Here is a 13,530-nt window from a genome sequence, read left to right as displayed (position 1 = left end):
GCCAGGCTGAACGAGGGGATGAAGCTGACCTTGAGAGACGCGCTGATAGTAGTTTCATGCGGCGCTCCGGCCGCGACTTTGGCTTCAACTGTTGGCACGCCTCACAATCAGTAGTGCCGTGATCTTCCCCTAAACACCACATACAAATTAGGTGAGGGTCCGTTGCCGACATAAGACGCCCACACGGCGTGCAAGACTTGAAGCCCGAAGGCATTCGCACATTGTTCCTCACAAATTAGCACAATGAGGGAGAACAGAGACTGGATCCGCGTTGCATGCGGAAAAGGAAAAATGCGCGCCTGGGTGGGACTTATGTGACCTCGTTGATGTCATGTGCGCGGACGACGCCTGGGCGGAGTCGCGTGATGCTGTGGCAAAAAGTTTCCGGATCCAGTCTCACGCCTGGGGATAATTCTAAGTGAAGGAATCTGCGGTTAGTAGTCTCTATCAGATATCGTGCGTTCTCTGCAGTGGCAAACAGACCTAACCAAGGCTCTCCTCACTGCTGAAAGAGACCTTGTACCACCGTTGTTTGGAGATGCCATTCATGATTTACTAGGCATCGACGGCTGATTTTGCGCATCCTGGCGTTCAGAGAGCCCATATCCAGAGACACAGGGCCTTTTGAAAAAGGGTCCACGACCCCACTGCACCCTGTTTGTTGCAGTACCACATGGCAGTAGTATTGTGCGTAAACACCTGCACTAGCCTTCCCTTTATGGAAGATAGATAGATAGGCTTGCAATGTCAGCCAAATTGCTCAGAGCTCCAACAGGTTGATATGGAGCTAGGATTCCACCAGAGACCAGAGTCCTCTGATCGCCACCTCTCCAAGGTGGCAACCACAACCCTGGAGTGATACATCTCTCACCATTGTCAGATATGGTTGGGGAAGGGAGAGTGGTCTGCCGCTGACCCAATTGCGGTTCATTAAGGGCCACTGCAGATCTTTTACAGTTCCCTCTGAGATGTGAACCAGGTCAGAGAGATTCCCCTGATGCTGCGCCAAATGGGACATAAGGTTCTCGTACACATTCCACATATGCCACCTGGCATGTGTCACAAGCAGGATGCAGGAGACCATGAGATCCAGCAGCCTCAGAGTCAGTCTCATAGAAATCTAGGATAGAAGCCAAAACACTGGTATCACAGCCTGAATATCTTGGACTCACCATTCGGGAGGATAAGTCCGAAACTGCATTATGTCCAAAAGATCCCTGATTTAAGGGAGGATCTGAGAAGGGCTCAGGTGTGACTTCAACATGTTGATAGTGAACCCAAACGAGTGCAGGAGGTCCACCATAGTTTGGAGATGGGAGATGCCCGACTGGGGCGAGCCTGCCTTCAACAGCCAATCGTTGAGATAGGGGAAAACTGACACCCCTGATCTCCGCAGATTTACTGCAACCACTGCCATCCCCATGATGAACACTAGAGGATGCTGGTAGGCCAAAGAGTAGTACAGCAAACTGAAAGTGCTTATGGCGTACCTTGAATTGCAGGTAACGCCATTGGGCAGGCAGGCCATGAATGTGGAAGTATGTGTCCTGCTAGTCTAAAGCTACCATCGAGTCTCCCGGGTCCAGGGTAGACAGGACTTTAGCAAGCATGAGCATTCTGAATTTCTCCTTTTTCAGGAATAAATTGAGAGGGAGCAGGATTAGGATAGGACGTAGGCCTCCGTCCTTCGGGCACCAAAAAGTAGCGGGAATGGCAACCACAACCTATGTCTGATATCAACACCCTCTCTATGGCTCCCTTGGTCCAGAGAGCTGTCACTTTCTGGCGGAGCAAAGATATATGATCCTCCGTTATCCAGTCGCAAGAAGGTAGCAGGGGAGTAAGGGGTAGTCAAAAAGGGAGAAAGTGGCCCTTTCGAGCGGTTGGATGTTATTAACCGCTAGTGGTGCAGGTGATGATGTATCCTGCCGCCCATTGAGAGCCCATGATGGTCGGAGGGCAAACATCGGGGGTTTGAAGACCGGCTGCCTGGTAGTTGGTGGACTGGCCCAACCTTAGGCTAACTGACCCACGAGGTCTGTGGGTACCGTGTCCTCAGTCACGCAGGGGATGGGAACATTGCACATCATGGTGGCTGGGCGGCCAAGAACGCAGCTGACAACCCATTCTAAAGCAACAAAGGGAGTAAAAGGAGGTCTATGGTTGGCGAGGGGCCAATGAAAGGCCCAAGTACCATTGCTCTGCTATCCTTGAAGTGCTCCAGCGCTGAGTCTGCCATCAAAGGGCATGTTCATTTCTTTCCATAAGCGAAGCTTGGACATCCCCAGAATAGCCGATAGTTCTCAGTAACGCATGGCACCTAAGTGCCAATGATGACGAAACCGCTTTGCCTAGCGATTAAGTTGTATCCAGTCCACAACGTATGGTGAACTCCGATGCGTCTCTCCCGTCAGCCATACCCTGAAAGTGTATGGGCTGGACCTTCTCCGGAACCAGAGGCAGCACCTGCGCAACCAAGTCCCAGAGTGAGTAGGTGAGTAGAAGTATTGGCCTGAAAGGCATGCAGAGTTCACAGGCAACATTGCCAGTCTGGCAGAGGAAAAAATCCTATTCCCCAAGGTATCTAGCCTCTTGAATTCCCTGTCCGGTGGAGTGGTAGGAAATGTGCTAGGATTTACTATGGAGGTGGAGGTCCAAGCGCTCTGGCCTGGTGTGCTGGGTGAGGAAATCAGAGTTCCCTGGGATAGGGCAATTGTCCTATTGACAGAAGTACTGTGCAGGCCCAAAATAGGACATCTATGAGGGATTCATTAAAGGGGAGAAGCAATTCAGATGGGGGTTACTCTTGGCTGAAGCACCTCCATGAAGACGTTCGTCTTGAAAGGCACAGTGAGTAGCTAAGGGTCCAGGACCTCAACCACCTGCAAATGAGGCTCCCTCCTCCGTAGCCACGGTAGGAGGAGAGACCAAGCCAGTATCTGGAGAGGTGTCTGTGCCACTGGCGTTCAGATCCTCACACTAGGTCTCATCAGTGTAATCTAGGGGTTTGTACTCTTCAGGGTCCAGTGGCACCTCCCATTCTTTCCCAAGTCCTATCCCACAGGAATAGGGCTCATGCTTCTGCCTGGAGGTAATGGCTCCTGTCGGCGCCAGAATGGGCATATGGCACCTCCAGAGGACCGATCATGGATTCAAGGGGCCGGACTGACTGCGGTGATGAAACCACCGTCAGAAGATCGGTAGGGACGGCTCCTGAACCCACAGGGCTTGAATGTGCGTCGGCGGGCTGCCCAAATACGAGGTGCATAGCCCCATAAAACTCAAAGTTTGGCAGAGGTTGCTCCGGCTCTAGAAAACTCAGAGAACCATGGAGATAGCCCAGGCTCAACTGCGGAGCCAGGCCTTGAATGCGGACGTTACCTCGTCTAGTCGGATAACTTTGACGGACGGGCGAAGTCGAAGACTCTTCTTTCTGTGGTACTTACCCAAATAACTTTGCCAAAGTTCGTTGGCTCCGCAACTGATTCTCAGACAAAAGGTCCATCAAAAAGTAATTGGGGGTAACTCTTCTCCGGATCTGTGCAGACTGACGTGGAAAGAAAAGAACTGATGTCAGCACACTGGAGTGGGGCCTATATAGGCACCACACACGCCACATCCGGCGCCACCACACAGAGCCTGATTGCACCACCTACAGGCGCACAAGTGCACTGCTCACAAAACAATTCCAGATCCAGTATGACGCCTGGGGCTAATTCTAAGGTAAGGAATCTGCGGCTAGAGATCTCTATTAAATTCAATAGCAGACGCCACATAGTCATTCTGTAACCTTATATAGTGAAAATGTAGACTATAAGTGACTTTCTAGCACCAAACACCAGAGGGTTGCAGCAGATAAGTACTCCTGGATACTTGTGCAGAGACCTCAATGATATCAATATAGCTTTATAGTTTAACTCTATGTTAAGTTCCAGGCCATGGAGTGCGAATGTTGCCTTCCGTGAGTGAAGCACATTACATGGTTTCAAATCTGAAACAGGTTTGGGACCATTGAAGTTGTGGTACATAGGCAAAAAGTTGTTTCGCTGAGGTTTGGTATGGGCGGAGTAAAGGGAAATGATCACTGTTCATGTGCTACTATACTTTATATTCTGACACATAATTTTCACAATGCACATGACTTCCCATTCACCCGGAAACCAGGTATCTACCATCATAGCCTAAAGGTTCAAATACTCATTAGATATGCCACTAAATACTCGCCTCACTAAAATGATGAGCTGCAATATTAGGGGATTCAAAAGTCCCATAATTGCCCAACAAGTACTTCCTTATCTGGATTGTCATAATATTATCACCAGGCTGAAATAAACTCATCTCCTGCATAAGAAGAAGTCTTTAGGAGTTATAGGAGGAACACACAAGTTTTTTTCACAATACTGAACATAATCCAGGAAGGAGTGGTCACACCTATTTGGAAATCTTTAGACTTCACCTTAAGTTGTCGTTACAAGGCGATTGCATTAGGAAATATTCATGTAACAGATCGATCAAATCAAGAGTGTGCCAACTTTTTTATGTTATGCGGAATACATAAAGAACAACTAAATCTACACATATAGTCTGGGGCAAGCATTTTTCCACTTGAGGTTTTCCAATGAGGTAGACAACCGCAATGGCACCATCAGGACTTTGTTTTAAAAAAACAAAGTCAGGATACGAGGCAAAAGCTTTCCTTGAGTTCCTTTGTCTACATCATGGCAAATAAAGCAAATAAAGTGAAAGCAGATGGTTCCATTGGGCACTTTCACTTTTATTTGTGATCAAGAGGCATAACTCTGTCCTTCGACCACCAATCTGTGTTAGAGAGGTGATAATGTCCCATTTCCAGCAGTACCCCTCCCAAGTGGATGTTTGCATGTGGATTACCCTGGACCTCGATCCCCAAGCAAGTATGTACTCACTAGACCATAGGGAAACAGTTTTAGGGGAGGGGTAGTGGCCTCCTGGGATACCAATGGATGAATGAATGAGGTAATTTATGAAAGCATAACAGCTGCACCATAGGGTGTCCTGGCGCTGAGAGGAAGGCAGCAAGTAAAGCAGCCAACATCAGACTAACTGTGGCTAAAATAAGCTTTCAACTGCTTCTGGAAGTGTTTCATGTGTAGAGTGGCGTAGATCAGAGGGAAGATTACTCCAAGCCTTAGCCATTAGATAAGAGAAGGACTGCCCCTACGCCACCCCCCCCTTTTTTCCCTAGAAACCCTGATACTACCAATATTCAGAAACAGCCATCAGCAGACCTCAGTGCTCTGGAAGGATGATAGGAGATCAGCCCAAAACAGAGTCTTTTATGTGATCGCCCCCCGATACCTCTATAGGCCAATGCTAGTGCTTTAAGCAAACATATTTCTAGAATTGGCAACCAATTTAGTGGTGTCAGATAATTTGAAACTGACTGCCAATGCTTTATCATTAAGATAAATCTAGCTGTTGCATTTTGAACAACCTGAATTCGATCTGTCGGACACTTCAGGAGTACCAAATGCAGCCATCGTACTAGTGCAGCCTAGCAGTAATCAATGCATGTACTATGTTTGTCTGTGTTTCCATTGATAAAACCTCCTAAACTGTCCTCAAAGAGTGCAAAATGATCCTGTGATTGACAGAATTTGGGGACAAAAAAAGAGCCCTCTGTCAAACTGGATTCCCAATAGTCGTGGAAGGCAGAGGATCTATTAAGTCCAGAGAACACCAATTGTTGGACCATACCTAATGTGCACTGCCAAAAAGAGGAATCTCAGTTTTTTCTGAGTTATATTTAAGATGACTTTGTCGCAGCCAGTCAACTATCCGAATTAAGCACGCCCTAAATGCCTCTTGTGTAACACCTGGTTGTTCACCAGCAGACAAAACAAGCTGTGTGTCATCTGCATAAGTGGCCAGGATAATGACATGAGAGTGAATAATAGATTTAAAAGGGGTCATGTTAGCGTTAAATAGGGTCGGGCTAAGAGAAGATTCCCCACGGGACCCCATACGTAAGTGGCTTGTGTTCATAAGAGGAGGAAGACACAGCCACTGATTTTTTTCTATTACTTAAGAGGATTGTAGCCATCTCAAGGCCGAACCACAGATGCTGATCTCTGCTAGCCAATGGAACAATATGGTGTGTGACTTTGTGTCGAATGCCGCTGATATGTCTAACAATATCAAGGGGATGCTCTCTCCCAGGTCTAAACTTGATTTAATAAAGTCTGCCACTTCCAGTAGTAGTGTTTCTGTGCTGTGCCTAGGTCTAAAGCAAGACTACAAGGGATGGAGGATATCATCTTGTTTCACATAGTCAGATAGTTGCTTATTAATACATTTCTCCAGCATCTTGGAGGTAGCCAGGAGAAGTGAGATTAGCTCAAATTAGAAAGAGGTATGTTTCAGCAAGAGATTTTGAGGAGAGAAATTACCTATGCCTGCTTTCAGGGGGTAGGGACCATGACTGTGAACAAAAAAAGATTAAAAAGAGCACTGAAAATTGAATTGATGACATCCAATGCCTTTACTGAAAATCAACGAGGACAAGGGTTGTTAGGAGAACCACATTTGCACATAAGGATGGCTTAGGCACATTCAGTGATGTTTCTAAATTCTGAAATGCCATGAAACAAAAGCACTTAATTTAAGGAATCAATCATAGTATCATGAAATTCCACTTGTTTTTTCAAATTTTTTCCTCGAAGAATGATGAAAGCGGCTCGAAGTTTAGAAGAAGAGGTGATCACTGCATTGCAAGCCTCGGAGGTGAGAAAGAGCATGACGATATAAAAAAAATCCTGCATTTTTAGCGCCAATTATTTGATTGGAAAAAAATCAGCTTGTGACTTTAATAAGATTGTGATAAGATTTCAATGCCTCTTCATAACTTGTTTTGTCGCTAAAGTTTTCTTCCAAAGTTTTGCATTTCTGCTTTTCTCTTGCCAATTTTGGAAAGAACCAGGTGCAGAGGAGGAAAAGTGAGGGGCTTGTACTTTTTAAATGGAGAAACTTAATCTAAAGTTGATGTAAGACATGCATTAGCCACATCTGCATTGGCCTCCATGGATTCACTGTATAATAGTAAAATCAAGGTCAGGGATTCACTAAAGTTATCTTTTGTGATTTTGTCGCACAACCTCCTCATTCTGTCCTTGGTTCTTAATACTCCCTGATAGGAAATATCAGATACATCAAATAAGACAAGGAAATGGTCACATCAAACACCTAGTAGGATAGAGCTAATCCCAAGTTAGAGAAAATAAGATAAAGCATATGCCCAGTTTTGTGCCAGTCATGTGATTGATGACGGAACTAATTGTTAAGTTAAGAGCCCTCAACGTGTAACAGAGCTTGTGCTTGAAGATTACTGTTGTCATCTAGGTGCCAAGATCAGAGAAATTTTAATATTGAAGACAGTGGGGAGCAATCACATTGCCTAAGATAGAAGCACAATATGCATCATAGCCCAGATGGCAGTAGTTGAGTGGCCCAGAGCAGGAAAGGTTATGGATATTTAAATTATGACGCCTAGTCTTTCAGCTATCTCCACATTATTTAATTTAGAGGTAGAGCAGAAAGACAATCGCTATGCCTATACCCTCATGTGTTGTCCTGTCATGATGTATTATCACCACCTCAAAATCGCTACGGCAATATGAGAATCGGACGATTCATTTACCCAAGTTTCTGTTAAAAATAATAAATTAACCATCTGAACTTAAGCTAAAGATATCCAGTGTGTGTTTAGGCAGTGAATATGCCTTCAATTCGACAGCTTGTTAGATTTGTTTCAAGTTGCCCACGGTTATTAACCTCCTTATGATTTTCATAGCCCAGTGCTTTATAGGAAGAGTCCGTAATTGCTTAATAACCACATCAGCTCGGCAGGATAAACACAATACCGGGCCGATCAAGTTGAGTGTGGTGACATTCACTAGAGACTTGCATTTTAATTAATTCCTGAGTCAAGTATGACAGCCTGATAGAAGAGGCTAGAGTTTAACAGGTAGCATGTCCACACACCTGTTGTGTTTAAAAGGGACACTGTGATCAGGACCTCTTAGACACTAGAGTGCACATTCCCCTACATGGTTGTTGGGACAGAAAAAAGATTGAATAGCTGGCAAAGCACCCTGTGCAACAGTGAAGTAGACTGGAGAGCAAATTGTCAACTCGAAGTAAAAGTAATACAAATACAGATTCATTAAAACTAATTTAAAAAAACGTAATCAAATAACAAATTGGCTTAAATAAAGGGCAAATGACAGGAGTGCGATGTAGGTCATGATGTGCTGCCTTCCAAGTCAAAAGGGGTAATACAGCTTTTAGGTCTCCCAAATACAGATCTGATCTGTCAAATACTGGAAGATTCCTATAGCAAGATGTAAATGACATGATTCAACTTAAGTATGATAGAGGAGTAGACAAATTATGGACACAGACTGAGAGACCGTTTACCCTTTCGATTTCAATGTTGAAACATATTGCAATTATAACAATGATTGTTTAACAGAGGTCCCGTAAGTATTCAATAAAATAAGTGCTCCGTTAACGCAAGGGTCCTTCTGTAACAAAGCCCATGCAAAAATTGATATGGCAGGCTGAAGTGATACAGATTAAAGGAGATATATTGAAGATTCCTTAGGAGAATGGTGGGCTATTAGTCGCAGATCTTTATGTGTATTACTTGGCAGCACAATCCACAATTTGTGATGTTCTGGCTTTACCACCACCACATTGTAAACACCTGAAAAGAAAACGGAGAATAGCCAACTATTCTTACAGCAAATGTCCCTATTTAAGTGCCCTAGAAAGAGTAGCTATGTAATAGAAACAAGTCGGCATCACATGATGCACCTGGTGGAAGATTCTGGATTGCACTATCCTTACTTCACATTGAGATCCCCTCCATCTCCCCCGGCTGAGAAATCCTAGCCTTCTTACACTTTGGGGACAAAGGAAACAGTTCATTTCTCCAATCCCTCATTTTACTACACTGGGTGCACAATTCCCAGGAAATGGTTTCATGCCTTAATACAAATCGTGGGGATGTGATAACCAGTCAGCAATCCTTCTGTACTACAGGCTTGATCGTGTTTTCCACAATCAACGGTAACATTGGAATTACTTTATCTATGCTCTGAAGCTATTATGATCTGCAGTGTTGAACCATTCTTTGCTAAGTACTAATTGAAAACAGACTTAGGACACAAAGATCATTTACATAAATATTGCCACTCCCATGGTCCTCTCAATTAAAGGTATAAGCTTATACATTTCAAATGTATTCATCATTTGTGCTTCACCCCAAAACAACTAACCTGAATCTCACATTAAGGACCTGTAACCTCGAAAAGATGCCCTCAAGAAAACAGGTGTATTCTTCATCTAGCACAGCACTTCCCATCTGTACATTTCTTCTGGAAGGAGGTTAAAACTTCTATGCAGGACAGGACAGCCACGTGTATAACTAACACACTGCTGCAAGTGCTTTTACCCACGTCATATGGAGAAAAAAACTGTCAGAATGGCTGATGGGTACTTCTTTGGTAGCTGTAACAGTGAAGATATGGCAGCATATGATGTTCTTTATTCAGTTCAGCCAAAAGCACTACATTGTGCTTGCCTTTCACCTGGATGCAGTACTCAAACCCAAAGATTCAAAAAAAGAATTAAGCCTTTCAGTAGTATAAAAGCAAAATGGCTTTTATCAGTTGCACAGAAAACTCATGATTTACCATCAAATGAAAAAATACTTAATGTCAATTTAGCATTAGTGCACATTGCATTGCTTCCATCTCGACCAAGCAAAAATGCCCTGCAAAACAACAAATTCTCTCCCTTCCGTTTATAGATTTTGGAAATTATGGTGAACCAGAAAGATTACTATGCAGAAATAGGGAAGGAATGTACTCTTTACAAGTCTCAGAGTTACAAATATAGGAATTAAAAGGAGAACTCACTCCATTAAGAGCTATTCGCCTGTCCTGTACCAGAATGCATATCAAGAAGACCTTGGTAACTGCCACATGTTTTGAACAGAGCAATTGGTATGATATATTTTGATTTCCGATCTGTTACACAACTCTAAAACAAGTAAACTGATTCAAATCTCAGGTGGTACTGGCTAACAGAGAACAGTGTTTTGTGTACTATAGCTCTCAATTCACCCCTAAACTGGATACCCTCACAAACTGCTAGTTTAATTGCTAAAGGAAATTCTAATCATGCAAAACTAAATGAAGTGTTACTGGCTACAAAATTTGTTAATTGCTTAATCACCAGTCTAAAACAGGCATAGAGAATGCATTATACTTTAAGGACTGACAAACTGAACCCTATGAAAAATTGTGGAATTAATACAGTTGCTGAAATGAGCAGAGTAGAGGAGGGCATACAGATCAACTTGCAATGAAAAACACATTAGAGCAGAGGTGACTGTTGCTTCAAAAGACAGTTTAAAGAATACAGCTTAACTAGATAATGCCACATGCTACTTTTACATAAACATGTTAAGTCGCATAAATTGATTAGCTGATTAGTACTTACAATTTGGTTTCATAATCTTTCCAAGCTTTGTCAAAAGGCTTTTTGAGATCCTAAGGGAAAACAGTAAAAAGAGAGGTCAACAAAAAAGATATTTGCATTAATGCACTGTAATGAAATGACCAATAGCTACCAGTAAAGCTACTTCTCTTTCAGAAGAATCTTCATTGTAGTTATAAACCTTGAAATATCTAGCGCTTTTTACAAAGTAGGTACAAAAAAAATTATACCTTTATTAGAAAAAGACGAATTTTCTTTAAAAAATTGTTTTGGAATAGCCCGAAAAAGTCAAAACTGGCTTTAATTGCTGTAAATAGGAAACTTAAAAAAACCAGAAACAATATCACTAGAAATAATCCAAGTGAGTATAAAACTCTTTAGCAAACTTTTTGTAAAGGAAAGGTGAGAGACAATAGTTATAATATTGTTTAATAGGCTGAAACTTAAATGGCTAGGAAAACTGTGCTGCTTCTTTAAGGATTCATATAGCACCAGTATCCCATCATGCTCTGTAGGTAAAACTTGAGCCAGTTTTCTTTTTAATGAGATAAAGGCTCACAGTAGAACTGAGGATAATACCCTTTGTCCTTTATCCAGGGAGGAAGGAGGATTGCTTATGACTATAAGCAAAACTCCCCAGTAGGAGAACTAGGATTAAAGGTATGTATCCTAAGTTACTCTCCTGGGGATCTTCATAATAAATCCTGAAGATAATGCCCAACCAACCCAGTTAAAAAAAATGTAGAAAGAAATAGGCAAAGGGATCCAAACCCCAATATCTAACTTACCTGAAAAGATTCCCCAGAGAGGCTTGGCCCACTTGGGCATTATCTCTGGAATCTATGTCAAGACAAAATCTTAAGAAATTCTCTTTGGACTTTCAGGTGCAAAGAATCCAGCAATTGAGATGTTTCTAAACAATGCTACAGTGGTAGCTCTGTCTCATGTCCACTGGGCTTTGAGTCTACTCAAAAATATGTATTTGCATTATGGTAGCAAAGAAGAATACAGCAAACATCCACCTAGAGATGGACTGTTTATAAGAGAGTCACACCTATTATGCATGCACAAAAAATTAGTCACCTCATAATTAATATGTCCAAAACTAAGGCGTTAGACTTCAGGGGCAGGAAACACTGTAAATCATACTGCTGGTCTTTAGATGGTGAAAAATTAAATATAATTAAATTATAATATAACATTTTTATATTTTTCTTTGTAGAATTTTCTCTCAAACCCTCAACGGTAAACAACACACAAAGTGGGAGTAATGCATTAGGCCATGCATTAAATACATTTCATAAATCTGTGGGGAGATGGCACTTTTCTCACCTATTAGAGATGTACAAGGTAAATATTCTACCCACCTTAAACTGCCCCTTAGAATACATACCAATAGTAAAGTGGCTATGTTTAAATATATAGGAAGCAAATATTAACCGCTTGCATGCTGGTGACGAACCCCAGCCGTCACGCTCCGCGGTGCTCGTGTGCTGATGACGGCTGGGGTTTGTCACGGCCCCGCCCTGTTCGTTTGTTTACCGCACAGCGGCGGAAACGGGCCAGCAGCGAAGGGGTTAAAGACATTTAGTTCAGTAAGCTCAGCAACCTCTTTTTCCAGCTTTATGATCCAAATTTGGCCTCACTGGAGTATCTGCTCATGCAATTGCAGAAATAATAAGATGGGCACATAATATAGGCGTCAAAGGGCTCTCAAAGCATTACTAAAACATGACTAATTTTCAGCTCAGCATAGTGATACTTTTTGCAGTAAATTTACAATTTGCGTTAGCTAAACTACATTGTACAATAGCATTTCTTGATCCATGGTCTCCTGGACAATTAAAATTATACCTTAACAAGCATTTGCAATGCAATAGGTCTCGCATTAGGAAAGTTTGGGCTATTGGTATTGTAAATGACACATTTTTTATTTATGTGTTGGTTTTGAAAATAGAAAAATTAATAGCTTTGTCATTTACAATGCCAATAGTTTTAACTTTCGCAAATGTGACATTTGTAATGCAATATGTGTGGTATTTATGTGACTTAGATGTATTGATATAACAAATAACAATGGTTTATTTTTTTTAATAATTAATACTTAAATAAAAGATATTGTAATTGATAATGGCAATAGCTTAAACTTTTGTAAATAACTTTTGTGAAGATTATGTTCATTGTATTTTATTGTGACGAAAATCCAAGAACAGAAGTGAAATATTAACATCTTTTTGTGACATTTGTAATAAAACTTGAAACATTGAGAAAAAATATTTGAACCAGTTATTGTTGAATGGTTGAACAGTTTGATGCTGTGGTGGCGCTGAGTGATGTGGTGGCGACGAGTGATGCTGTGGCGTTCAGTGATGGTGTGGTAGAGCATAGTGATGTTGTGGTACCCCTGAGTGATGCTGTGGTGGTGCTGAGTGATGCTGTGGTGGTGCGATAGATAGAGGGAGGGCAATAGATAGATAGAGGGAGGGCGATAGATAGAGTGAGGGGCGATAGAGTGAGGGGCGATAGAGTGAGGGGTGATAGAGTGAGGGGCGATAGAGTGAGGGGCGATGGAGTGAGGGGCGATGGAGTGAGGGGCGATGGAGTGAGGGGCGATGGAGTGAGGGGCGATGGAGTGAGGGACGATGGAGTGAGGGACGATGGAGTGAGGGACGATGGAGTGAGGGACGATGGAGTGAGGGACGATAGAGTGAGGGCGAAAGAGTGAGGGCGAAAGAGTGAGGGCGAAAGAGTGAGGGCGATAGATAGAGCTAGGGCGATAGATAGAGTGAGGGCGATAGATAGAGTGAGGGCGATAGATAGAGTGAGGGCGATAGATAGATAGAGTGAGGGAGATAGATAGATAGAGTGAGGGCGATAGAGTGAGGGCGATAGAGTGAGGGCGATAGAGTGAGGGCGATAGATAGAGTGAGGGCGATAGATAGAGTGAGGGCGATAGATAGAGTGAGGGCGATAGATAGAGTGAGAGCG

At 42.8% G+C, this 13,530-nt stretch overlaps 1 protein-coding gene across 3 annotated transcripts in view; it reads right to left on the bottom strand.

Moving 5' to 3' along the window:
- The window catches only part of ASAP1 (ArfGAP with SH3 domain, ankyrin repeat and PH domain 1), a 2,040,747-nt gene that overhangs the window by 1,406,273 nt on the left and 620,944 nt on the right, over nt 1–13,530 (bottom strand). For all 3 annotated transcript variants that reach the window (XM_078686749.1, XM_078686753.1, XM_078686750.1), the window contains one exon: nt 10,546–10,595. In XM_078686749.1, coding sequence (XP_078542875.1) covers nt 10,546–10,595 — 50 coding nt within the window. The remainder of the gene's footprint in view (nt 1–10,545; nt 10,596–13,530) is intronic.

Source organism: Lissotriton helveticus, chromosome 4_1 (genome assembly GCF_964261635.1).
Source record: "Lissotriton helveticus chromosome 4_1, aLisHel1.1, whole genome shotgun sequence".
In the NCBI taxonomy this organism is placed as follows: domain Eukaryota; kingdom Metazoa; phylum Chordata; class Amphibia; order Caudata; family Salamandridae; genus Lissotriton; species Lissotriton helveticus.
This window is presented reverse-complemented; position numbering and strand designations above follow the sequence as displayed.